The 26625-nt window shown below is 33.2% G+C and overlaps 1 protein-coding gene and 2 long non-coding RNA genes across 6 annotated transcripts in view; 1 reads left to right on the forward strand and 2 right to left on the reverse strand.

Annotated features, from left to right (window-relative positions):
* The window catches only part of LOC135842833 (uncharacterized), a 56726-nt gene extending 54551 nt beyond the window's left edge, over nt 1-2175 (reverse strand). For all 4 annotated transcript variants that reach the window (XR_010558199.1, XR_010558197.1, XR_010558198.1 and 1 more), the window contains exon 1: nt 861-2175. This is a non-coding gene — a long non-coding RNA (uncharacterized LOC135842833). The remainder of the gene's footprint in view (nt 1-860) is intronic.
* Nucleotides 2176-6054: 3879 nt separating this feature from the next.
* LOC135842831 (6-phosphofructo-2-kinase/fructose-2,6-bisphosphatase-like) lies at nt 6055-25558 on the forward strand. Its single transcript, XM_065360486.1, has 9 exons — nt 6055-6846; nt 7015-7131; nt 11652-11812; nt 11930-12064; nt 12191-12344; nt 12472-12575; nt 20274-20727; nt 20811-20938; nt 24344-25558. The coding sequence occupies exons 1-9, from the start codon at nt 6741-6743 to the stop codon at nt 24452-24454; spliced, it is 1470 nt and encodes a 489-aa protein (XP_065216558.1). The 5' UTR covers nt 6055-6740; the 3' UTR covers nt 24455-25558.
* Nucleotides 20682-24346, reverse strand: LOC135842834 (uncharacterized). Its single transcript, XR_010558200.1, has 2 exons — nt 23905-24346; nt 20682-21141 (listed from the first exon to the last, which is right to left on the reverse strand). It is a non-coding gene; the product is annotated as an uncharacterized LOC135842834 (long non-coding RNA).
* Nucleotides 25559-26625: the final 1067 nt, after the last annotated feature.

The raw sequence follows: 26625 nt of genomic DNA on the forward strand, positions 1-26625 counted from the left end.
TGTAGTAGCTTGTAAAATTTTTGGCATCTGAACAAAATTATCTACTAGAGATGTTCACGTTTGTAACCAGACATGATCACGCATCGCATCCAGGAAAACTGCCACGATAATAATTATTAAATTATTTAACCGCGAACGAAATTATCCGATCATGGGATTTGATTTACTTAATAACGTTATGTAGCTTCTATACGATTACTCGACGTAGACAAGAAAACCAGTTCGTAATCATATCAAGTATGGTGCGAAACATTGCCCTTCATGAGATGATACCTTTATATACCTATTACCTATACCGTATTCTGCATTAGACAAGACGTGAAACCGATAGAATCGTTATATAACACCTATATAATAAATATGCTAATGAGATAGTCTACTAGACGTTGAGATTGATAGCTTTGTATGGCAATAATTCGTACAATAAATATTTTGCCTTCTTGTTTTCAATGCGGAGACAAAGCTGATTGATGACGTACATTTGTCGTACGCAGATTTCTCTGCTTTATGTCTTGAAAAACGGTGACACTTCGGAGTGTAATTCGACTGTGTATAACCTTGGGTGACCTTGTTAAAAGAGCGAAAATTGAAAAAAAATTTGAATAGTTGTTTTCAAAACGTCGAACTTTAGGTACCTACCTATTTGGAGTTTGATTGCTCGAGGAAAGTTTCTCGTGTAATTAACGAACTCGAATTTACCTACGATAATTACAGCAGTGCCTATTTCGTATTTATACACATAGGATGAGAGAACAAAAATAGAGTTCAATGCGCTATGGCTAAAATGTTGACCTAAATACGAAGAGATAGCTTTAACGTGCGAAATGTAATACACATTGTACTACAATATTGGTACTTACTCGTTCCCTCTGTATTGATTTTTTCATCATGAAGTGTCAAGGATTCATGTAACAATAAAGACAATGCATCTGAAAATATTGTTGATTTTGATAAAGATTCGTATAGTCTTATGGTTGATCTTATTCCCAAGTTCTTATAATGCTTGGATCTTTTTTAAACGCAGATCTGCGTTAAGTGGTATGATTCTGTGCACACGAGTAAAAATAATTCGCTCGTAAATTCTTCGAATTGATATATACTACAAATGTCCCTACGCCAGAGCCAAATTTCTTACTTACAAGAGTACAAGACGCGAACACGTGATGTGTACATTGTAGACTGAATAATAAGACAGCATAACATATTTACTACCATGATGATGATGATGATATCGTATAGGTAGTCTATGTCTACTGCTACACCAAGTTGGTGTTTGATGCTCGGGTATGTGGGTTTTCTTCGGAAGAGAATGTTTGTTTTGAAAATCGATGAGGGCGAAGTGAGAAGAGAGCTTTGGGAAGTGGAGTAGGTCAAGAAAACGACACTTTGGTTCATACGAAGCGGAAATAATCAGGACCTGATTTTTAACTCGGGGTTTTCAAATTTTTTAAAATTAGGATGGAGTATTAAAAATATTAGCATCATTAGAAAAGGTTGAACGGACAGTTTGTTTACACTCTAATTTGGAACAGGTCATTGCTCCTGAATTTTCTCGTTCCATTTACTCGCAATCATTTCATATTCCTGGAAACATTTTTTTGATGGGGGGGGGGAGGAGGAGGGAGATACGAAGATGAAGAATGTGATTGAATAAATTTAATGGAAGAGGGGAAAACAGTTTCATAAATTTTGTACTTCTTCAGAATGCTCGAATCCAAAAAATAAATATTTGATCCCACCCAGGATTCCCCCTTCAAACAAATAAAAATGAAATGAAGGGAATCGACGTCTTATATCACACTTTCATAATTCCTCAGACGTTTTCCCCCTCAACATTGAGAGGGGGCTGGGGTAAAGAGAAGTTGTATACCCAGAAAAATTGATGATATTTGAATTCAGAGCTCTCGAAAACCTGTCAAGACGACTTCTCTTCAATTTTTTTATGTATTTCAACCATGCTAAAGGACATTGACCGGGCGAGGGGAGGATTCAGAAAGATCGGATCGAAAAAATAAACCGATATTCGTCATCAGCGCTTGCAAATTTGACCTTGAGCTTCAGTCCAAATCGAAAAAATTTAGACACAAAAAAAAATATGAAAAGGGTAAAATCGTCGAAAAATTGGAAAATAAAATCTATGAGAAATAAAACTTGAAAAAAATCAAAAAATTTAAGCAGAAAAAATTACTAAAATTTGGGGCTAAATTAGGAGAAAATTTTATAAAAAATCTCAAAAATTCAAGAAAACCGGTTTCGCCGAAATTAAGAACAACAATTCAGGCAGAGAAAAACGAATCAATAAAATTTAAAACAAAATTATGGAAATGATGAAAATAAAAAACTCTCGAAAATTCAGTTCAGCAAAAATCATTAAGAATTCAGAACAAAGAACTCGCGAGAATTAAAATTAAGTATAAATTCGGAAACGAATCGAAATTTTTTTTAGAAAAATTATCGAAAAATTTCTAGCAAAACTGAAGAGGATTCAACAGAGAAAAATAATTGCAACCTGAAAAAAAATTGCTCAAATAGAGAGGCAATCCGGAGGACTGGAAGGTAAGAGGAAAAGAGAGGAGAGAGGGATCAACGAATGAAAGATATCGAGATGCAGAAAAATCCATCACAAAAGGTGAAAAAAAAAAAAAAACAAAGTCATCAAATCTTGAAGAAGCTTCCCTCCTTTCTCGAAGAAAAAAAAAATATCGAAATTTAAAGGAAATCATGATTTTTGAAAGAAAAAAAATTACAATTCCACAAAAATGTGAGCAAAGAAATCACTTGTTTTTTTTAATTACAAAACTCAAAAAAAAATTGCGAAAATAAAAAAAATGCGGTCAAAATTCAGGTAAAAAATTACCACAATTTAGAACAAAACTATAGAATCGTGAAATTTAAAATTTAAAAAAGTCTGTCAAAACTGGAGAAACTGAAACGAGAAAAAAATGGAAATTTCGAGAAAAATCATCATAAAACTAGAAAAAAGAGAACTCGCGAAAATTCAAAAAATCATACCCATCAGAATAGGGAAAAATCTACAAAAATTCAAAAGAAAACTCACCAAATCGGCGAAGAAAAAAATTCACAAAATGCAAAAAAAATAGCCATCGAACCGAAATGAGGAGGAATCCTGACTATTTGAGCAATAAAATCACACAAGCTCGAAGCAAAATCATGGAAAAATTATTTTGGAAAAAAATCACCACCAAAATTCAAGATGTAAAAATCAATCAAAACAGGAGAAAATCCATAGTTGAAGAGCCCGCTTAAGGATCTATTGCACCCCCCCCCCCCAGTCGATCCTCCGGGACAACTTTTTTCTGAAAGGGGGAGTCCTAAGGAACATTTCTAGCCCTTGTACTGAAAAAAAAAGTGGCCCTATACTTACAAAATGGCGACCATTAGGTATGATTGACAGGTCAGCTGAAATCGCAGATTTTGCGTTCCAACACAAGACTTGCACAACATTTTTTAAACCGTACTCAGGTAGATCGAAAGATCAGGCAAAAATTTATCACCTCTCAAAATTTTAAATGCTAAAGTGCGTTTTTCGATTTTTGGTGAATTTTTGAAAATCAAATTTAGGTCAAAAATGAGGAGAAAAATCAAAAATGTTACCAAATTGACCAAGAAATCAGAAATTTGGAATATACCCTATTTTTGACCTGCCAAATCGATTGGAAACGGGTTCAAACCGTTTTGAGCAGTTCTGGAGCCTCCAGCAGATTTTTGAAACTCGAAATTTCCACATTTCATCAAAATGTAGTTGGATAGTCGAAATTTACTCTGCAAACTAATTTCAATACGCTACGAAGTCAACTGTAGGGGTATTTCAAGTCGTTTTGGAGCCTCTAGCGACGTTTTGAAAATTCCTGGAGCCTCCAGCAGATTTTTGAAACTTTAAATTTTCACAAAATTTCATTAAAATGGAGATGGAAAGCTGAAATTTACTCCACACTCCAATTTTAACACCCTCTAAAGACGACCTCAGCAGAGTTCAAGTCATTTTGGAACCGTCAGCGACTTTTTGAAAATTACTGGAGCCTCCAGTAGATTTTTGAAACTTGAAATTCCCGCAACATTTTACCAAATGGAGTTGGCAAGCTGAAATTTACTTCGCAAACTAATTTCAATACGATATGAAGTCGACTACGTCGTGGTTTCCAATGGTTTTGAAGCTTCCAGCAACTTTTTGGAAATTTAAATTTTCCAATAAACGCCATACGACCTTTCCAAAAGTCGCTGGAGGCTCCAAAACGACTTGAAATCCACCAGCAGTCGACTTCGTAACGTATTGAAATTAGTTTGCAGAATGGATTTCGACTTTCCATCTCCGTTTGATGAAATTTTGTGGAAATTTCGATTTTCAAAAATCTGCTGGAGGCTCCAGAACTGCTGAAAACGGTTTGAAACAGTATCCAATCGATTTGGTATGTCGAAAATGAGGTATATCCCAAATTTCAGCTTTTTTGGTCAATTTGGTAAAATTTTGATTTTTCCCTCATTTTTGGCCTAAATTTGATTTTCAAAAATTCACCAAAAATCGAAAAACGCACTTTAGCCCTTGAAATTTTGTCAGGTGATAAATTTTTGCCTGATCTATCGATCTACCTTTGTACAGTTTGAAAAATTTTGCGCAAGTCCTATGTTGGAACGCAATATCTGCGATTTCGGCTGACCTGTCAATCAAAATGGCCCCATTTTGTAAGTAGGGCCACTTTTTTTTAGTACAAGGGCTAGAAATGTTCCAGTTGTGGCGGAGGATCTACGGGGGGGGGTGCAATAGATCCTTAAGTGGACTCCCCGACTACACTAAAAACCATCGAGAAATTCAAAGATAATAATACCTGTCGAAATTAGAAAACCCCTCTAAGTACATTTCAAAAGAAAAATCATCAAAACTGAAAAAATAAAATTTGTAACGCTGAAAAAGCAGTGATGCCATTTAAATGATAGCCTTGTTTTTTTCTTAGAATTTTGGATCAATTTTTGAAAAAAAAAAGAAATTGGTGAAAAAAAACTCGAAAAAAGTAGGTAACTTTTAGTGACCAACATTTTCAAAAAGTAACCAAAAGTTACTATTAGTAACTTTGGTGTACAGTCCCTGTCAAAAATTGAAGGGCTCTCCTTATATCACTTCGATAAAATGTTTGCAATTTTTCTAAGAAGCAATCAGAGAAAATTTTTCCTAAAGGAGAAAATTTCGAATCATCTTTAACATAACAAAGAACGTTAGACTATACCTAATGTTCTTTTTTATAAGGAAGACATCCCTTCCCTCTCTCCTATTCTATATTCTTTCGAAATTTCGATACACCATTTCACATTTGTCATGTATCCAATATCTCTTCTTTCTTCCTTTATCTGATAAACGTAAACGTAAATCCTCGCAAAAGTGAAAATACTCGCATCTCGATCGATACCAACAAAAAATCTTACAAAAACATCTCCTCGAGAGGAGTTCTCTTTCTCGTAGAACGTCAAATACCCTCTGGTCAAAAAAAAAAGGTACACATCTGGTAATCTGAACCGGTTCTCAAAACCAGACCATCGAAGATTCCAGATCATTTGGATGAGAAGATAGGCGTATATTCATCTCGAATAGTTACATTACATCTTATTGTAAAAACAATTCGACGACAAAATTTCCTCATTCAAAAAAAAAACATCCAATCCAAAGAGGATCAATTTTTCCGCACTCGAAAAAATTCTCATTATTTTCAAAGCTCATCGGCTCAACAGACAGAGAAGACAGAAATTTGACGTAAAAATTTGGGCTTATCTTTATGGCACTTTACACCTGGGTTATCACTATAAGCCAGCGTCGAAAAATTTTCCCAACGTCGCGTCTCACGTAAGAAAACGAGTGAAAATATTCGCGAAAAAATAATCAAAGCTCGCGATAATATAATTACCTAAAGCTAAAGATTACACAGAAGCTATCGATGGTTGAATAAAAATGAAATAATACCAGCGACCAGGCATCGTAGATGGCGAACTGCGCATGCTGAATGGCGCACATCTGTACACTTCAAATAACAAATACGTCGGTCTTTCTAGCACAGTTTGGGTTTCACTTCGTAATTGCCACAAACGCTTTTTACGTTCCACATAGTTCGATTTTTTACTTACTCTTTAAATTTTCTCGGTGTTATTTAAATCAGCTGTTTATTATTTTATAATTCGATCCTCGCGTTGAAAAAGTATTATTTTCTATTATTTTTTACGGTAATATTAAAATGGTGCTTTGTTTCGTGTACAATTCGATTTTCAAATTTAATTCGGTTAAAAATAAATTCACGCAATTTATCAACAAATAACTCGACATTCCGTATTATTACGTATACGCGAGGTGGTCTGTGATCCAACTTTCGTAATAAAAGACAATATTATTTTTCATCCGTTGAATTTTCGTCGTTCGTCGCGTTAAAGTTCAACTTTCGTGTGTGAACGTTACATAGAAAAAACAGCAGCGTCGAAGGCAAAGTGGATTTTAGAAGAAAATTATCCTTCATCCTGGAATTTCTTCTGTCAAAAAATCACCGATTAGTTGTAATGAGGAGAGTTGATTTGCAATCCTTGATCAAACACACTTCTTCAGATCACTTCTCAGAATATTCAACTGTCGTTGATAAGGTTACCATAACCATACCTATAACTAACTTGTAGCCTAGAAGCTCGCAGTATCTCCTCGCAACATAGAAATTCTCCTTCATTGGCATATCCATCCATAAACACGCAAAATGGCACCTACCAGCTCGGTTATGGAATTTAGAAATCGTAAAGATTCCGAATCCGACGAAGACGAATTCAAGTATTTGAACTTGAATGATTCGCCTACCAAAACAGGTACACAACCTAATTGCTATATTAACTTTCGTAGGTAGTAAATAGGCACATTACATAAGGATTCTTTCACTCTTTTTTTTTAAATCCGTTTTGGGAATCGACTGAAATTGTCCTTATTTTGAAAAAATAGGCTTATACTAAGATTCCTTTTTGTTGGGTGTGTTATAGGACCACGTCGTTTTGGACCCCTCGTCGTGATATTTGTTGGTTTACCAGGAAGAGGCAAGACAGTGTTAGCCCATAAATTGGAACGTTATTTGATATGGACAAATAGAAAAGCTCAAGGTGAGTTTTCATCTTATATATACCTAGGTACCTATTTGTATTTCATTCTTATGTACCTACCTATTTACACACGTGAGTCGAATACCTCTTATACGTACTTTATTTTATTTGCATTTATTTCTCAATGCATCTACCGACACCAGCTTACTTTACCTACGTCATCATTCGAATCATTAATCAAGCACGTGGATTTTTTTAAGAAGCAATTATCGATAAATAAAGATAAAATTGATTCGAAATTGAAAACGAGCTTCTTTCATTAAAATTATGAAGTTGTATCGTGGTTGTTTTTTACAAACCTATGCTTATAAAGCCTTTGATTAGAATTTTGGTCTCAGCTACATATTTTGATTAGTTTCAAATTCGAGAATTGGCCTAAAATTTCAATTAATTATTTAAACATAAATATTTTTTCATTTTGAAAAAAAAAAATTGAAAAACGAAAAACAAAGTTGAATGGAGACTCTTGCTTTCCTTTCAGAATTTCATAAACAAATATTTTCAAGTAGGCCTGCTTTTGAACTGAATATTAATAAGAGGGGAAATTCTAGTGCAAAGTCAGACGAAATTTTCAGAAAAATTAACATTGACCTGAGATTATTAGACGCATAATTAATTACCTCATCTGGTTTACAAATCAATTCAAAAAATAAAAAGGAAGACGATGAAATCCCCTCTCCATTCTATGAAATATTTTAAATTAATTTCCAATCAAATAAGTTCGAGTAATATTTTCAAAAAAGGGCTTAAAATTTGACATCCTACAAAAAGTTGGATTATTTTTTCAAAAAAGGATCCTCCTAAATCCTCACCCCATAAACTGAAATAATTAAATTGAAATTAGTACCTAATTTCGACGTTTTCAAGAAATCCAAAACTGAGTTTTTAGACGGTACCTCTAATGATTTTTTCCCTCGAATGCCACGTTATTTAAATACTTAGTTGAATCAGCCTGCGTGTTCTATCGATCCGTTTTCTCGGTCATTATCGGTAATTTATCAAAGTTCAACATTGAAGAGAGTATTTTTTTTTTGAAATTAATGACTCAATTTTCTTTTTAAAAAAGTATTTTTAAAATTCCGAAAACTATTGCAATAACGATCGAAGTAAAACACTGAAAATGCAGGTCAACATTAAAATAATGTTAATGATGGGGAAGAGGGGGCAATAAACTCTTATGTGTAAATTTTAATGAATTTACCTGTTGCGATAATACTTGTTTTTATTCTACAAATTTTACAGAACATGAATAATAATAAGTAACACTCCCTTCTCTTGCCTTCCTTCTGGCTTCTATCTCACAAAACAAGTGGAAAATAAACTTTTTTTTTTTACTGAAAACTTGAAAGTTGAAAATTGATCATTTGGGAATTCCCTAATTTTAGTTGGAAATGTTCGCTTATGACTCTTGATTTTTAACTGAATGATTGAATTAAATTAATTTAAATTGAATTGGACGAAAGCGTAATCTAATACATGCTGAGCTTTTGCTTTCATAATTTCTTTGGAGATAGTTATGGAAGGGCAGTTTATGAGAAATATAAAAAAAGAACCAATATTTCCAAAAAAAGAACTCTCGAAGAAGAAGGAAGAAAAAAATTGACAAAAAAATTCAGAGTATTTACCTTTGCGAAAAATCAACTTTTGAAATTTTATTTCCTATATCTACTTACTTAATCGTCTTTTTTCTTCTAAATTTTTCAATTTTTTGCCCCTTCCATTCCCCTCTCCTCACCATCCTCTAAAATAGACGCATGATTTTCAGATGAAAAAATATTTAGATGATTCATCACATCAGAACAAAAATCGATTTTAGTTCGATTAAATTTTAGAACAATTCCTCCAATTTTGATGGTGAACTTGGACATTTCAAAAATGCCTTGAAAAAACTATAAATTTTTCATAATTTGGTAGAATTTAATAAAAGAATATTATTATCTACCTCATTTTTGACTAAAAATAAGTTTTTTTAAAAAAAAAAAGTGCAATGGATGAAAAAGTTTTATCGCAGATTCCTCTCCCCCTTCCACTGTCCTTTTCAAATTTGAACTCGATTGATGCCTAAAGATTTTTTTGAAGAGCCAAATTTCGGATTTTTTCTGAGAATGTAATCAAAATTTCAACTACACCTATTTCACCATCCGGCATCCACCCATTTTGAAAAAAAAATGAGCGATTTGAAGAACATTGAGGGACTGGATCCAAAAAATGAATAGATATTTGAACTCAGCGACTTCAAAATAGTGGAAATCGATATGTTACACCATTTTTTTCATTGGGTTTACGAATTTTTTTTTCAAAAATGGAGGGGGAGGGGCATTTTTGAACTATAATATAAAAATTAATGAATACCTATCTACTCGTAAGTACTATAAGCCCGCTCGAAAATTTGACAACATGTCACCTTAAACAATTTTTTAGCTATTTCAAATTTTTTAAAGTTACGAATCAATTCGTTCGCGAATGATTCACGAGAAATTATTCAATTCGTTCGTGAATGATTCGCCAAAAATTGAGTGAATGAATCGATTCGTTCGTGAACGAGTAACTTATACAAATCAATTCGTTCGCGAACGATTCACCAAAAATTATTCAATTCGTTCGCGAATGATTCACGAAAAATTATTCAATCCGTTCGCGAATGATTCACCAAAAATTATTCAATTCGTTCGTGAATGATTCACCAAAAATCAAGTAAATGAATCGATTCGTTCGTGAACGAGTCACTTACACAAATCAATTCGTTCGCGAACGATTCACCAAAAATTATTCAATTCGTTCGCGAATGATTAACCAAAAATTATTCAATTCGTTCGCGAATGATTCACTAAAAAATTCAATTCGTTCGCGAATGATTCACGAAAAATTATCCAATTCGTTCGTGAATGATTCGCCAAAAGTTGAGTAAATGAATCGATTCGTTCGTGAACGAGTCCCTTATACGAATAAATTCGTTCGCGAATGATTCACCAAAAATTATTCAATTCGTTCGCGAATGATTCGCCAAAAATTATTCAATTTGTTCGCGAATGATTCACCAACCATTAATCAATTCGTTCGCAAGTGATTCATCTAGAAATTAATTAATTTGTCCAATCGCCAATCGGTTGTGAATGATTCGATTCGATTCGATTCACTTCGACCAAATCAATCGTAAATTAAGGGGATCGAGAAGGGGAAAAAATCATCCATAATTTGAACTCGACATCTCTAAAATAATAGGTAACAATAAAAATGTCACTTTTACATTTTTTTTCAAAAAAGGAGGCCTCTGTTGCTCAGGGTGAAAGGATTGCCGGAAGGGAGGGGGGAGCTAGTTGAGATCTCATTTTGAAAAATATATTATTACCAAGAATATGACTAAGTATCTCCATTGTCATTTTTTCAATTTTTAAAATTGTAGTTTTCAGCTTTTGTATTCATCATAAAAAGTTGAAATTCAAACGTAAGCTCTAAAAATGTTGATCAATTATTAATTTTTAAATGAATTTTTTATTCATTTTTTTTTGTGAAATCCCACTAATAGGTTCACTGTAAATTCAACCAATTTAAGTTTGAGTGTTTTTCAAGAAATCACACATGCTGAAAATTACGATGCATTCCCCCCTACCTCTCTCCTTCCCTCCCCTCCCTTTTCGTGATTCCAAAAAAATTGAGCGACATCGAAAGGCTTAAGCTTTTTTATGCTCAGATTTGATGTGACATAAGCCAGTATTTTTAGTATTTTCCAAAAACCGGTTTTTGTGATCGAAAACTTTTGATTTTTGGAAAATTTCCCAACGAAGAAATCAATTTTTGGAGAAATAATTAGTCCCATTGAAAAAAAAATCAAAGCTGAAAATTTTCTACCATAACAATTCTCTTGTTTTCAAGACATTTTTTAAAATGAGAAACCCTCATATTTTGATCCAAAATTAGAAAACCTCAACTGCACTGAACGATTTTTCCAAGCATTGAAATAAGTACCTAAGTATATTCAAATACGATACACACAACGAATACCTATACATCAGGAATCCATAAATTGAGAGAAAAATTCTATCTTTGACAAAAGAGTCGATCAATTAAAATTCTTCTCGTATTGAAAATTTTCGAACGTAGTTACAAAGAAATAACCGACACAATAGGTCATACATACATAGGATGGGATTCAGTTTCATAATGGTTAATTTTCTATTCATGCCATTCAGTCAGGATAGGTAGAACCTTTTCAGACCTTGTATAATATTGTTGCGATATTTATATTTTTATCGAAACGACCTTCAAAGTAATATTTGGCACAACAAAGGCATCCAGACAGGGCTCATTAATAGGTATACGTTCACAATGTGTGTGCACTTGATATTGGTTCAATATCAATAAAAGAGTAGGTACATATATCTGCAAGCTGGTGAAATAGATCTCTCAATACTTCATAAATTCTTAATATTATACTCATGTATAGCGACATTGCCAAAACGAAAGTCATTTCGATAATTAACCCCGACGTCGGTTTTCTTTTTTTTTTTGTTTGCCCGCAGTTTTCAATGTGAGTTCGTACCGTCGCAAGCACATTGAATCTTACGACAGCCACGATCTATTCCGAGTCGATAACATCGAGGCGTTCGAGATTCGTCAACTCAGCATTCATGAGGCGCAACAAGACGCAGTGAAATGGCTTAAATCAGGCGGCGAAGTAGCGGTAAGTAACCCTACACTTGGGCTGCTGCAGCTAGCCATACGATTTGAGCCCATGAGCCTTGACTCTTGAGTACTCGTATATTGACTCGAGCGTGTGGTTTTGTCCTTATACTTATAGATCATGGATGGTCCACACGCCACGAATGATATACGTCAAAATGCTTATAATTATTTCTGGAAGAAGAACGGGTACAAGGTGTTATTTGTGGAATGTCTGTGCGATGATGAAGAATTATTAGAACGGAATGAAAAGGTAAGAGTATAAGATAGGCCATCGATCCTCTTCTTGAAGGATACGAGAACCACTAGAGGAAGGAAGAGAGAAGAGAAGTCAGCATATTTGACGATAACTATACTATGTATTATTGTGTATTCGCAGGAGATACTGCAATTTAGCAAAGACTACCGCCAAATGAGTACGGAAAAAGCGTCCATAGATTTTCATTATAAAATCGAGCATTACAAGGAACAGTACGAATCTATGGATTCTAAAATTGAACCGGATCATGGTTTCATCAAGGTTTTTAATGGCGGTATGTTTATTGCGATTATTTTTTATTCGCTTTGTTTTAAGTAAAATGGATATAATACGCGTGCTCGTGTCGTAATTATTTCAATTTTACGATTAGTTTTACGATCGAAAATTTTTGCAATTTACAGGTCAGAGTTTATTAGCACATCGTTTAGAAGGTCCAACCGCCAGAGATGTGCTACAGTATATTTCGTGCTTGAAAACGGAGGAAAAGACGTATTATTTCTCCAGGGTAAGCATGATTTTCCATTATTTTGCAGCTTTTTTTTCAGGGCGAACTGTGCTAAAGAATCGATATTTTAACTGAATGAAAGTCGATCTTGTTCTGTGCGAGAAATTGTTTTAGTTTGCAAAAAGGATTTGTAAGGTTGATCATTACCTATTGAGACATTGGTGAGAAGGGTTGATGCACAATTTTCAGTAAGGAACTGAGGATGGCCACATTCTGAATTTTTCAAAGTTGAGCTACCTATATGGACTCCTTTCACAACTGGGGTTGTCGAAGATTAATGATTATTGAAGTTTTGAATCTCAGACTCTGGTTTCTGATCCAAGTTCAGTGATCCATATTCTTCAAAAATTCTCCTCGTTCTCAATTGAAAAGAGCATGAGAGAGTCCTTTCCAATATAACCAAGGAGTTCTGTCAAGGATGGAGGACGGTTTAAATTGATTGAATGAGGTGTTTCCCTGGCTTTTCTTCGTGCCTCGTTTTTGTGAATGCATATAGAAGGACCCATTTCTGTGAACCTGTTCAGTGTTCCCTCCTCAGTCCTTTCTGCTGACATGATTTTTCCATTCTTTTCTGTAAAATTGAATTTTATTCATGATAAGTGTGACTCCAGAGTTCAATGACACTGCTTTTGGCTTCATGATTTATTTGATGAATTTCATTTCTGCCACTCGACCTCATTCTTGTAAAACTTCTTTGATGTCAAAAATCCACCTTCCACGTTCAATAAATAGGACTCCAGAGCTCTCGAAGGTCTTTTTATCGCTGTAAAAATCATTTAACAGTAACAACTTTTAAAGAATCAGATTCTCAGGGATCGTACTTAATCCCCCCCCCCCCCAACAAAACATTGTAGTAACCAAAAAAACTTGAAAAAAAATAACAAAAAATAACAAAACGTAAGTAAAACATTTTAGTGTAGATAAAAAGGCAAAAAAAGTTAGAATTTCAGAAATTGGACTGTTTTGTAACTGGCAAAAAAAGCGAAATTTTTTAAAGCAATTTTTGGTAACAAAGTGAGAATTTTGCAATTTTTGACCACAAAGTAAGAATTTCTGCAGTTTATAGTAAAAAAAAAACAATTTTTTGAAAAACAAAAACTGACAATTTTAGCAAAAGGAAGGGCTTTTTGGCAATTCTGTCAAAAAAAGAAAAAGCGAGAATTTGGAAAAATATGAGACCTTTGGGAATTTTTCTAGCAGAAAAACGACTATTTTTAGCCATTTTGCTAAAGAGCAATGAGAATTTTTTTTGAAAATTTGAGGCAAAAAGCAAGACTTTGACAATCGTTACCAAAAGAAATGGCTTTTTGGTGATTTCTGGCAAAAAATCTATAGTCTTCTGAATAGTTTTCGGAAAACATGAAAATCTTTTGGAATATTTGGAAAGAAAGTGAAATTTTTTACCAATTTTGCCAAAAAGTGCAAGTTTTTGTCAATTTTTTGCAAAAAGCAAAACTATTAATGACAATTTTAGCAAAAAGCAGTAACTAAGTAGAACTACTTTTTGACAATAATTGACAAAAAATTATATTTTTTTGTAATTTTTGTTTTAGTAAAAAAACAAAACTATAAAATACCTAATTTTTTGAAAAAAAGTAAAATTTTTTAGCAATTTTTTTCTAAAATACGAGCGAGGCTTTTTTCTAACTTTTTGGAAATTTCTGGCTCAAAATCGATACTTTAGGGCAATTTTAAGAAAAAATTGAGATTTTTTGGAATTTTTTTCAAAAAAAACAATGGAGAATTAGTCTTGAAACTCTTAGATTTTTTTTTTCAATTGTCAACCGCCCTCCCCTAGTTTTTTTTGCTCAAAAACATTTGATTTTTCTGCATTTCTTAGAGATGTATGAAAAATGAATTTTTGTTGCGAAAGAAGGGGGCTGCATGTTGACTGAGAAATCTAAAAAACATCGACAATTTTTTGCTAGGCTCCTTAAATTTTGACTATAGAATTTCAATTCATCCACATAACCCCCCCCCCTCCAGCATATTTCAAAACTCAAATTTTATTCCATTAAATTCATCATACATTTTTTCCAAAAAGCAAGACTTGATGAAAATTCTAGCAAACCCAACTTCTTCATGCAAAAAATACTTTTTGGCAATTTTTGGCACAAATAGGTACTTTTGGGTTATTTCTAAAAAAAATTGAGATTTTTTTGTAATTTTTTACCAAAAAGTGACACGGATTGAGTCTTGAAACTCTTGTACTTTTTCCATTTTTCAAACTCCCCCCCCCTACCTCTTCACTAGAACTTTTTTTTGCTAAAAAAAATTGTTTTTTCTGCATTTTTAGAGACGCATGAAAAATAAATTTTTGTCGCGAGAAAAATTGGGCCGTTTGTTGATTGGAAAATCTAAAAACATCGACAATTTTTTGCCAGGCTCCTTAAATTGTGACTCTAATAGAATTTCAATTCATCCAAACAAGCCCCCTATTTCAAAACTCAATTTTATGCCATTAAATTCATCGTCAACTCATCCTCATCTCTCCTAACACATCTTAAAAGAGGAAATTTACAACATAATTGAAATCCATTCCGCCATAAAACCTCCACTATTATCCCTATCCCATAACATAACACTCGAACAGTTTGGCGAATTTAATAACTCAAGGGCCACAAAATCAATCTGTAAACATCCCAATCATCTCGCTTATGAACTTTAAAATTGACGTCATTCGCAGCATTCTCGATTTATTTTATTCTGGAATGGAAATACGCGAACGAATGCGTTATAGCGAAAAAGAAAGCGAGAAAAAATAAATTATCGACCTTTGAAACCGTGGCGAGTATTTTGATTAAATATTCTAATAAGAGAATCAATAACAAACAGCACAGAATTAATAATTAATTTGTCTCCCGATGTACGAGGTTCGTTGTCTTTTCAAATAAGATTTCTATTCTCTATTCTACCCCTGCAAAGTTTGAGTATACAGCTAAGTTGGACTTTCCTTATGATTGTACGTATTTAGCTTTGCTACTTAGAAAAAAAAAACTGATAAGAGAGAGTAGCTCTCAAATCCTCTCGATGTCGAGATTACCACGTGATACTAAAATACATAAATTTATGAGTGCTCTTTGAAGTAGTAGGTACGAGTCGAGTGTTGTATAAGGGAAGGTCAATCAAGTTATCTGCAATTCATCGAGTAGGGTATTTTGTTCGGATGGATGGTTCCTTCTTCTGTACTCGTGTATTATTTTTTCACCTTGAAAGTCTTTCAAAGTATATAGGCAGTATACTACGATGTGCGTAGAAAAGGGTACACGGAAGAGGGTGTCATGAGCTGGTGATAATTGTCACGTAGGTTGAAGTAACTTTCACCGGAATCGGCTGTTCACCAACGTTGAGTAAACTATAGGTACCTACCTATGTGTACATAAAGACTCGCTAAACGGATTATTTTATCGATAAAATAGTTGAATTAATAATTAACGAGCAAATACTTGTACACATAGGTTCATATTTTCCTTTATTACTTTATCTATTTTTTTTTTTTTACCGTAAACGTTTCTGGAACATCGCGATCATACCGTACATTGGTACCTACGTCAATTTAATTCAGAACTTTCTAGATTATTCAAACAAGTAATAAAATTTATCGATGAACCAATATTATGTAGATATAAATTAGGCAACGATTCGACTCGACTTTAGCTGCGTTAATATCTCGTTCTCAATTTACTTTATAAACAAAAGAGGTTATCACCGCATCGAAATTATGTATTTTTCTCACCGAAAAATTATCATAGAATTGATATAAAGAGCCAATTGAACCGCGAAGGAGTAGATTCGTTTATTTACTCTCAGCCTATCGAATAATTTCGATGATAATAACTCTTAAAGTCATTATGTACCTACCTACCTACCTATCCTATAATACTAAGCATAGAGGAATTTGCCTTTTCTGCATTGCTAAATGAACGGTAGTTCGTTCGTGTCTTGGCTATCGTTCAATTTCGTTCATAAATAACGGATTTAATATTTTATAATAATTACGAGCACTCGTATTTTAAAAGCACTACGTAGTTGATTACGTGAACATCTATACGTAGGTATTTTTCATTTCACTGCGCAGTTGTAAGGTTTCATTTTGGTCAACAAATCGTACCGCGGCGTTTTCATTTTGGAGGATTTTTTTTTTCTATTTTCATTTCTTCCTGGTTACGTTTAACAGATTGTGTGGGCGATTACATCTTCGTCTAAAAAAAAAAGTACACACTTATGAATCTTTCAAACGTGTGGTTTTTTGATGCACTTAAAACGTGAAACAACAAAATTTCTACAATTTATAGCTGTTAAATTAACACCCTGTTCCCTTTCTCCTCCTTTCCAATGAATAGAATGGTATTAGAAAATTATAAACGTTATAACTACTGTTATACAGAAGAAATTTAAATTTAGATTGCGAAATGCTTTTCAGTTCAAGGCTACCCTACTTCTTATTATCGCAACTTGAGGACCAATGAATTATGTTTTTTTAGTTATCTATATTTTTCTTCCTCGTAGGAAATAATCCCAAATAAAACAAAATGAGAAATACTCGTAAACAACTGAATGTTTCGATATGCGAGTGACGTACTGGAGGGGGATCTTGAGGCGAATCCAAAAAGTAGGCAGACATGATTGTATTTGAAATCAGTAGCTTTGAAAACTATGTGATATTTTGAACATGTTCAGAGGCACTGAAGGGAGGGGGAGGGGGGCTTCAGAAGGGTTAGATCGAGAAAAAATGAGCTAATATTCGAACTAAAAAGTGAACCTCTCGAGGTGTGCGCCTCAGATTTGAACAAGAATGATTAAAAAAAAAAAAAAAAAAAACTCCAGCTGTCCACATTGATTTTTCGATTTTTGGAGGATTTTTTAGAATTCAAAATTGGTCATTTTCGGCATTTGAAGTGAATTTTTTTCAAAATGAAAAAAAAATATTCGGTAAAAATAATAGAAAGTAGTCCTGAAACTAATATAAATTTCCTCGAATCGAATTTCACCATTTTTAATCATTCTGGAGGCTGCAGCGAGATTCTCGATTTCTCCAGAATTCATAAATTTTTCCAGAAGGCATGGAAATTGATTTAGACAGCTCAAAATCAAGTTGTGGCTTATTCATAATCTAATTAACGAGTTTATCCACATTTGGTACAATTTCCAGGTGGATACCTCAAAAAACCTTTTCTTAGACCAGAAAGAGGAAACAATTCAAAAAATCAAAAATTTTCTGTTCTTAGGGAAGCTTTTGAAAATTTCACAGATTCCTTTGATTTCGTCTGAAAGTTAAAATCAACCCCGCCCCCTCCAAAAAGTCTAAATTTCACTCAAAATTTTGAAATTCCTCCAAAAAGTGTGGAAATTCATTTAGGCAGCTAAAAATCGAGTTGTGGCTTATTCTCGACTTAATTAACGAGCTCATCCACATTTGGTACAATTTCCAGGTGGACACCTCCAAAACTTTTTTTTGACCAGAATGAGGAAAAAATTCAAAAAAATCCAAAATTTTCTGTCCGAAGGGAATGCTTTTGAAATTTGCACGAATTCCTTTGCTTCTTCTGAAAGTTGAAATCAACCTCCCCTCCTCCTCCAAAAAATCCAAATTTCACTATTTCGAGCTGTTTTGGAGCCTCCTGGGTTATTTTCAATTTTCTCAAAACTTTCAAATTCTCCCAAAAGGTGTGGAAATTCATTTAGGCAGCTAAAAACCGAGTTGAGGCTTATTCTCGACCTAATTAACGAGTTTATCCACATTTGCTACAATTTCCAGGTGGATACCTCAAAAAACCTTTTCTTAGACCAGAATGAGGAAAAAATCCAAAAAAATCCAAAATTTTCTGTCCGAAGGGAATGCTTTTGAAATTTGCACGAATTCGTTTGATTTCGTCTGAAAGTTGAAATCACCCCCCCCCCATCCAAATGTCACTATTTCGAGCTGTTTTGGAGCCTCCAGGGCAATTTTCAATTTCCCAAAAATTTTAAAATTCCCCCAAAAGGCGTGAAATTGATTTGGGTAGCTGAAAATCGAATTGTGGTTTATTCTCCACTTTTTAAACAAATTCATTTCCATTTGGCCGATTTCCAAAGGGGCATCTTTCGACAAGAATTTTTAAGTGTAGATAAGAAAAAAATCTAATAAAAAAAAAATCAAAAAATTTCCGTTTTTGGAAATTTTTTTCAAATTTGAACGAATGACTTATTCTTGTTTGAAACCAACCTTTCAAATAATCCGAATTTCACAATTTCGAGCCATTCTGGAGCCTCCAGAGTGATTTTCGATTTCTCCAGAAATTTAAAATTTCTTTATAATGTGTAAAAATTACCTTGGGCAGATAAAAATCATGTTGGGGTTTATTCTCGACTTATTAAACGAGTTTATCTTACATTTGGCTTTTGGCTCGATTTCCAGTTTTGATCAGAATATTAATTTTTTAATAAGTGGAAAATGCTGGTCAAAAATACCCTCGAGGTGTCCATCTGGAAATCGGTTCAAATCAGGAATTTTTAGCTGCCTAAATTAATTTCTACGCCTTCTGGAAAAATTCTGAAGTTCTGGATAAATCGAAAATCGCGCTGCAGGAGTCTCCAGAATGTCCGAGAGCGGTGAAATTCGGTTTGAGGACGAGTTGATATCAGTTTCAGGACTAATTTGCATCATTTTTACTGCAGAAATTTATATATACGAGTATTTTGAAAAAAGTACGAATCGTCGAAAAAATTGTCAACTTTGATGCTTCAAAAATTTTTAGCTGCCTAAATTAATTTCTACGCCTTCTGGAAAAATTCTGAAATTCTGGATAAATTGAAAATCGCGCTGCAGGAGTCTCCAGAATGTCCGAGAGCGGTGAAATTCGGTTTGAGGACGAGTTGATATCAGTTTCAGGACTAATTTGCATCATTTTTACTGCAGAAATTTATATATACGAGTATTTTGAAAAAAGTACGAATCGTCGAAAAAATTGTCAACTTTGATGCTTCAAAAATCCTCCAAAAATCGAAAAACTGATTTAGGCAGCTGAAATTTTGGTTACGGGGGTTTCAGACTATGCTCGTTCCAAAAATCACAATCCCGTTCAAAATTGAGGGCAGATACTTTGAAAAAAAAAATCAACCTACTTCACTCTCAAATTTTTTTTTCAATTTTTACCAAAATTGGAGGCTTTTGTTACCCTGGGAGGTTCACAAAGAATCCCACTACGATCCCACTCCTTCTAGCATCGCACCAAAAAGTAATTTTCTCACTGCAACTAAATCAAGAACACGAATAAGTAATCATTCACAACATCATTATCACTTATCTCGACTCGACAACACTCAACATTTGTTTTTCAACCAACCATCATCGCTTAACCAATGAGCATTCAGAGCATTAAACTATTATCACGTATAGTTTCGAAACAATAGGGAAAGACAAATAAAGAAACGTACCGTACGTGTAGAGCAAACAATAACATAGAAATTCGATAAAAACAAAACAATTATTCGAGATAACCAATTAACGAATGAGAAATCACGTGGCATGGCAGGCTAGAAATCTTATATGTATCGACTAGGTATATACCTATACGTACATGACTCGCGGGTGATAAGTCATCAACATTTTAGCACGGTTCGCTTCGTATTTGCGATCTCTTAACCTACTCGGAAGTCACGTTTCCGGTACCTATCTATGTACCTATCTAATGATTGGAATTTTTTTCACCTTTGCAGCACGGAGAAAGCGAGAACAACATGTTAGGAAAAATTGGCGGAGACGCGAATTTATCAGCTCGAGGTAGGATGTACGCGGCTGCATTGGCTCGTTACTTCAACGAAGCCGATATACCCGATTTTCGCGTCTGGACCAGCGAAAAGAAACGTACTAAGCAAACAGCTCAAGAGATCGACGCTCCCAAGGAACATATAACCGCTTTAAATGAATTGGACGCAGGTGTATGCGAAGGACTGAGCTACGAAGAGATGCAGGAACAGTATCCGCAAGAGTTCGCTTGGCGTGATCAGGATAAACTGCGTTATCGTTACCCTTGGGGCGAATCATACGTCGATATAATGACTCGTCTGCATCCAGTTCTCACCGAACTAGAATCAGAGAATAATCTTCTAGTCATTAGCCATCAGGCAGTACTCAGATGCATTTTGGGATATTTTCTCAATAAAAGAATTGGTAATTATCACCCACACCCTCCATCCATGTACCTACACTGAAAAATCTCTCAATATGTACTCATTTCGGTATCATTTTTCCAGACGAACTTCCATACATAAACGTACCACTACATACAATTATCAAGTTGACCACATACGGATATAAATATAAAATGGAAATCATCAAATTGAACGTAGAATGCGTCGACACATACCGTAAAAAACCACAGGTGAGTGAAACGATTCTTTTTCAAAATTCAATTTCGCCAAATTCTCGATACTCGATGGGTATAGGAATGAAAAGGAACCGCAGCTGTATTATTGGCAGCGTGGTGCGCAAGTTCGGTAATAATTCGTGTGCCAAATTTTCCAACTCGCTTGTTTGCGTGCTCTTTACTTTTCGTTCTATTTGTATAGGTGAAGTAATACATATCTGAAATACAAAGTAGGAAATATCCGGAATAATTAGGTTAGAGGTTGTTTTTCTTATATACCAGTTTTCGAGGGAAAATTGTACAGTAATTGAGGCATTGTTACGATAATTTAAGCGTATTTTTTTAAAATTTAGGTCACGTAATAATCAATTTTTTGGGGGTTTCTTATATATTAGGTACACTCGATTAAATTTTATACTTAATTTACTCGTCGATTCAATTCGTGCTTTTTTGATACATGAAAACAAATTCACAGTAATAAGGTACTTGGATATTCACAATTTATATAATTTGGTTCGAAGCTGGTGGGATATAAGAACGTTTGTTGAATTCGAAATTTGTGCCTGCAAATTCAAGGTCTCAGTAGAGAAGGATTTCCTTCAATTGTCCTTCAAAAGTATACCTAGCTTGATAGGCTGTATATCGATTATAATTTACTATAAATTTTGTGATGATGCAATAATTCGAGTTACACAAGCGCGGGTTGAGTTGGTTAGTCGAATATTGATTAAAATATATTAGGCAGATATCATTTTGATAAAATTTTTGATTTACAGAAAAATTAAAGGAATTAATTTAAGGAAATATGAATTCATGTAGATGTCCTTGAAATCGAAAAATGACCTGTGAAAAATTATTTTCACGTTTTTGATTTTTAAAATTTCAAGTATCAAATCTGCCTTTTAAAGAGAGACGCTTCTAATTTTCAAGCCCTAGATTTTATGGATTTTAAACAGTAAAAAAAAAAATTGTTCCATTAGAAGTTTTGATGATCAAATTTCTCCAATTTTGAAAAAACTGACTAAGGGGTTAAAACCCTAAACAATACATTCAGTATTTTTCTTTTAGAATATTCGTGTAGGTCGATCTATTGGGGTCGGGTTCTAAAAACAAGAAAATGATAAAATGTAGTTTTTTGGGGTTGAAAATTGGAAGGGGGCGGAGAGGGGCTGGAAGTCCAGGTGGGGGGGGGGTAACTGGTTCTGGACTCGTACCCAATTCTTTAAAAAAAAAAAAAAAAAAAAAAATGCATTAGTCAACAAAAAAGCTTGAAAAAGTAACCAAAAAAATTACAAGTGAGCAAAATATTTTAAGGTAGAAAAAAATTGAAAAAAAAACTCTATCGAGATTTCAATAATTTCCCCAAAAAGCAGAACTATATGTACATATTACTTGCTTAGTAGCTTTTGACGAGAAAGTGAGACTTTATGACTGTCTCTAACAAAAAAGTTGGACTTTTTGCCAATTTTCGAGGAAAAAAGCCAGATTAAAAATTTTTGCAAAAAGTATGACTCTTTGTCAATTTCTGGCAGAATAACAAGATTTGAACAACTGAAAAAAATGAGACTTTGATTTTTGGCAGAAAGCGAAACGTTACAATTCTAGCAAAATGCGTGGCTTTTCGCAAAAAAGTAAAAATTTGTAATTTTTGGTAAAAATCAACTACTTAAGCAAAAAATAAATTTTTTCGAGAAGAAAGTGACAATTCTTCGAAAAAATGTATGATTTTTTTTTGATTTTACAGTAAAAATAAGGCAAGATTTTTGGGCAACTTGTGTCAAAAAACCGAGACTTCTGACTGATTTTTAGGAAAAAGTGAGACCTTCTGACAACTTTTAGCACAGAAGTGGGACATTATTGAAAGTTTTTGGTAAAGGAAAATTTTTGGTAATTCTAAGCAAAAAGCATAGCAAGTCTTTCAAGTTTTATGCAAAATTAATGGCCAAAAGTTGGACGTTTTCGAAATTTTTGTCAAAGGACAAGACCTTTTTTCAATTTTTTTGGTAAAAAACGAGAATTTTGTCAATTTTTGGTAAAATACGCAAGACTTTGAAAATTCTAGAAAAAGACGGTTTTTTTGCTGTTTTTGGAAAAAAACGAGATTTTTAAGAAATTTTTTAAAAAGTGACTTTTTGGAAATTTTTTGCGAAAAAGTGACTAGGTATTTAAATTTTTTATTGCAAAAAAGTGACTTTTTAGATTTTTTTGCAAAAAGTGACTTTTTAGAATTATTTTTTTTTCCAAAAAAGTGACTTTTTAGATTTTTTATTGCAAAAAAGGTGACTTTTTAAAATTTTTTGCCAAAAAATGACTTTTTAGAATTTTTTTTGGAAAAAAGTGACTTCTTAGAATTTTTTTGCAAAAAAGTGACTTTTTAGATTTTTTGCAAAAGAGCGAAAATTTTAAGCAGTTTTTGCCAAAAACAACCCTTTTTAACGATTTTGACTGAAGTTGATACTTTTTGCTCTTTATTATTATTGACAGAAAAATGAGACATTTCTGAAATTTTGGGCAAAAAAGTGTCAGATAATGTTGTTGGAAGAACTTTTTTGGCAACTTCTGGCAGAAAAGTGAAACTTTTGGGCACCATTTTCACAAAAAAAGTGAAACCATTTGAATTTTTTTTTGCAAAAATAAATGGACTATTTTCAGAAATTTTTTTAATGAAACGAGATACATATTTTTTCTCAAAACGTTATGCCAAGATTGGGAAAAAATGATTTTTGAGAATTTGAAAAAAAAATTAATTTTAGTAAGCAACATTTTGAAAAAGTACGAGTTGAAAAGTTTTTTCAAGCAAAAAAATCCGATTTCTACGCAAATCAAAACGACAGTACGAGTCTACGAGTAGGCTATATGTTATCAAAGATGTCATACGATGAATTGCGCTTATCAAAATGTCACATTGGTCACCGTCAAAAATATCTGTTATCTCGAGTGCGCGATAATGCTCTTCGCACATCGCAGAAATACCTACTCACCTCAATTCGAAATTAAAATTTCCTTTTTCTATTCCACAAGTTGTTTCTTTCTTCAAACGAATATACTCGTAGGTAGGTAGGTTCAGGTTAGCATCAGCTGTCGTTAAATAACTGCATTTTGCGAGCAATACCTAGGAAAAAAATAGAGTTTATTACTCGATATAAATATTTCCAAAATAGACGAATTATTACCTTGAATACCCGTCGAGAGTTCTAAATATACTCCGATAATAAGTTAACTAACGCTGGCCAAACGTAGGTAAAATGAGTAAACAAGCCTTGTTTACCATGTGCTCGTGGCTAAGGCGAATTCTGCGTTGGTGTTGTTCGTTTAGCTCAAACACATGCTGGATGAACTAAACAGAAAATTTCAATTAGTAAAAAAAAAAAACGATGGCTATTTCTATTTTACTAATTAACGTGTTGGTTTTATTTACAGAACTGCTCAGTCACTCGAGCACCAGATGATGCTTTGAAAACGGTACCATCTCATTTTGATAATTTGAAACCAGCGTGGATTTGTACAGCTCCATTGATACCTCAGCATTAAAATGTATGCGACAAAATCTGTAAACAGAAACAAAAAAAAATGGATGTGTTGGTTAATTTAAAATATAGGTACGCGAAGAGAATAAAACTCAATTAATACGATAACCTTATATATAGTTAGTAGAGGGTATAGCCTCTTTAAATTTATATAAGTTGTAGTATTTTTTAAAACGCATTTTAACACATGGCATCTTCCAAAAAAAAAAAACAGAATTTTTAAATTTATATATCTTAGCGATTTGTCATTTGTTTTTTTTTTCTTTCGTTGGTTGTTATTATTACCCGATCTTCCGTATTTTGTTTTTTGTTTTTTTGTACCTGTACAAATTTTTATTTTATTAGTAGCTCGTTTCAGCATTTCAGATTTCTTTACCTATAGTCGTTTTGTAAAAACGAGCACTGTAAAATAATACCTAATACAATAATAACGGCGTTGCAGGTTAAATGAGCGTACAAATTTACGGGTATATAGTTTTTAATTTGGAGATATTATTTGCTGGACCTTAATGTACTGTATAATATTACATCATTCCTATATAATTTTTCAAGCGAATGTATTTTATATTACATTACAGAAGAAAGCAATAATTTATATTTTCAAGTTGAAAATTATTATCTCGAAATTGTAACTAGATTATACCGCAGCATGCTTTTATTATACTTATACGTTCTACGTTGTGTTTTTATACCTATGAATTTGGTCGCCCCTATATGTTTGTAAGTTTGTTAAAGCTTAATCAGTTTTGTTCTTGTTTCATACATATAACTCGAGTGAATGAGACTATAATTATACATTCTTCCCAGTATAATAGGATAACAATTATTATCGTTTCTTTCTTATTTTTTATGTGTACTACTACGTAGATGGTAATAATTTTTATACAATTGTGGAAAATATCTCTACATAATGTATCTGCATTCAGTGAGTGTATTTTTTAAGTTTACTGTTGATCTGTATCCAATTTTTCTTTTTCTTTTTTTCTAGTTATAGTTTTTAGTAGTTTGATAAAAAAAAAAAAATATGTTTTATATGAAGTGTTAAGAATTACTCTTTATATATGGTTAATTGTTCGCTAAAAAAAGAAATAAAAAATTTAGAATTCAAGATTATCGAGCATTTCATTGTTGTTGAAAAGTTGTATGAGAGAAGATCTAGATCTATTGACAGCGAAAATCGTTTAATTTTAGCACAAAACATCAAAACATATGGAAATTTTTTAAACTTTTGAACAACAATTTGTCAAAAATAGTACCAATTGACAAAAAATGAGAACGCTGTAAGATGCGATAAGAAACGCAAGAAAAATTTTTCAAGAATGATACAATTGTGCAACAGCATAAAAAAAACTTAGAACTAAGCTGGAAATAATCAACAAAACATGAGACATAATTTTAATTTCAGTAAAAATTGTCAAAAAAAAAACAAAAAAAAAGTGAAAAAGTAGGGTAGTAAAAATTTAGCATGAATTGCAGAAAGATCTTTGAAATCGAAACTCCCACAAAACACAAGTAAAACTAGTAAAAACATTAAAATACTAAAACTGCCAAAAAGTCATGACATAAAATTTCAGGTACCTACACCAGGGGATGAAATATGACTTGTCAATGTTCTGGTGAATCCTGGTGACTTCTGGTGAATCAGTCACCAAGATTCACCAGAAGTCACGAGGTTTATAAAATTGCTCAAATATGGCCACATCTTGGTGGATATGTCACCATGAAGTCACCAGGCTATTCAATATGACTTTTCTATGTTCTGGTGAATCCTGGTGAATCTTGGTGACAGATTCACCAGAATTCACCAGAAGTAACAAAAGTGAGTTTTTGACTTGTTTTGTGGTGACCTTATGATGAAAAAATCATGAAAATCACCTCAGAGCCATTGAAAATGAGGAGCTCATTGCAAAAATAGCCCTTGTCACTTTGAAAAAAAACTGGGGAGGTTCTTTTCTCCACTGCATTGCATGAATGCATCAGTATGGTAGCCCCCTAAAGTTTTTCTGAGAGTAACAGGAATTATTCAAGTTGATAAAAAAATCACTTTGAATACACTATACCAATTTATCAGGACTTTACAGTGGTTTTTTGTCTCGCTTGTTTTTTATTTTCATTTTGGACAAGGGCTATTTTTGCAATGAGCTCCTCAAATATTTTTGAGAGTCTGGTTAATCC

This window comes from Planococcus citri, chromosome 4 (assembly GCF_950023065.1).
Source record: "Planococcus citri chromosome 4, ihPlaCitr1.1, whole genome shotgun sequence".
In the NCBI taxonomy this organism is placed as follows: domain Eukaryota; kingdom Metazoa; phylum Arthropoda; class Insecta; order Hemiptera; family Pseudococcidae; genus Planococcus; species Planococcus citri.

Excerpts from the sequence above, each read along its gene's own strand:
- LOC135842831 (XM_065360486.1), top strand. The coding sequence starts at position 6,741 with ATGGCACCTACCAGCTCGGTTATGGAATTTAGAAATCGTAAAGATTCC. Across the intron at positions 6,847-7,014 it reads TGATTCGCCTACCAAAACAG|GACCACGTCGTTTTGGACCC; the intron begins GTACACAACCTA and ends GGTGTGTTATAG. Across the intron at positions 20,939-24,343 it reads CATACCGTAAAAAACCACAG|AACTGCTCAGTCACTCGAGC; the intron begins GTGAGTGAAACG and ends TTTTATTTACAG.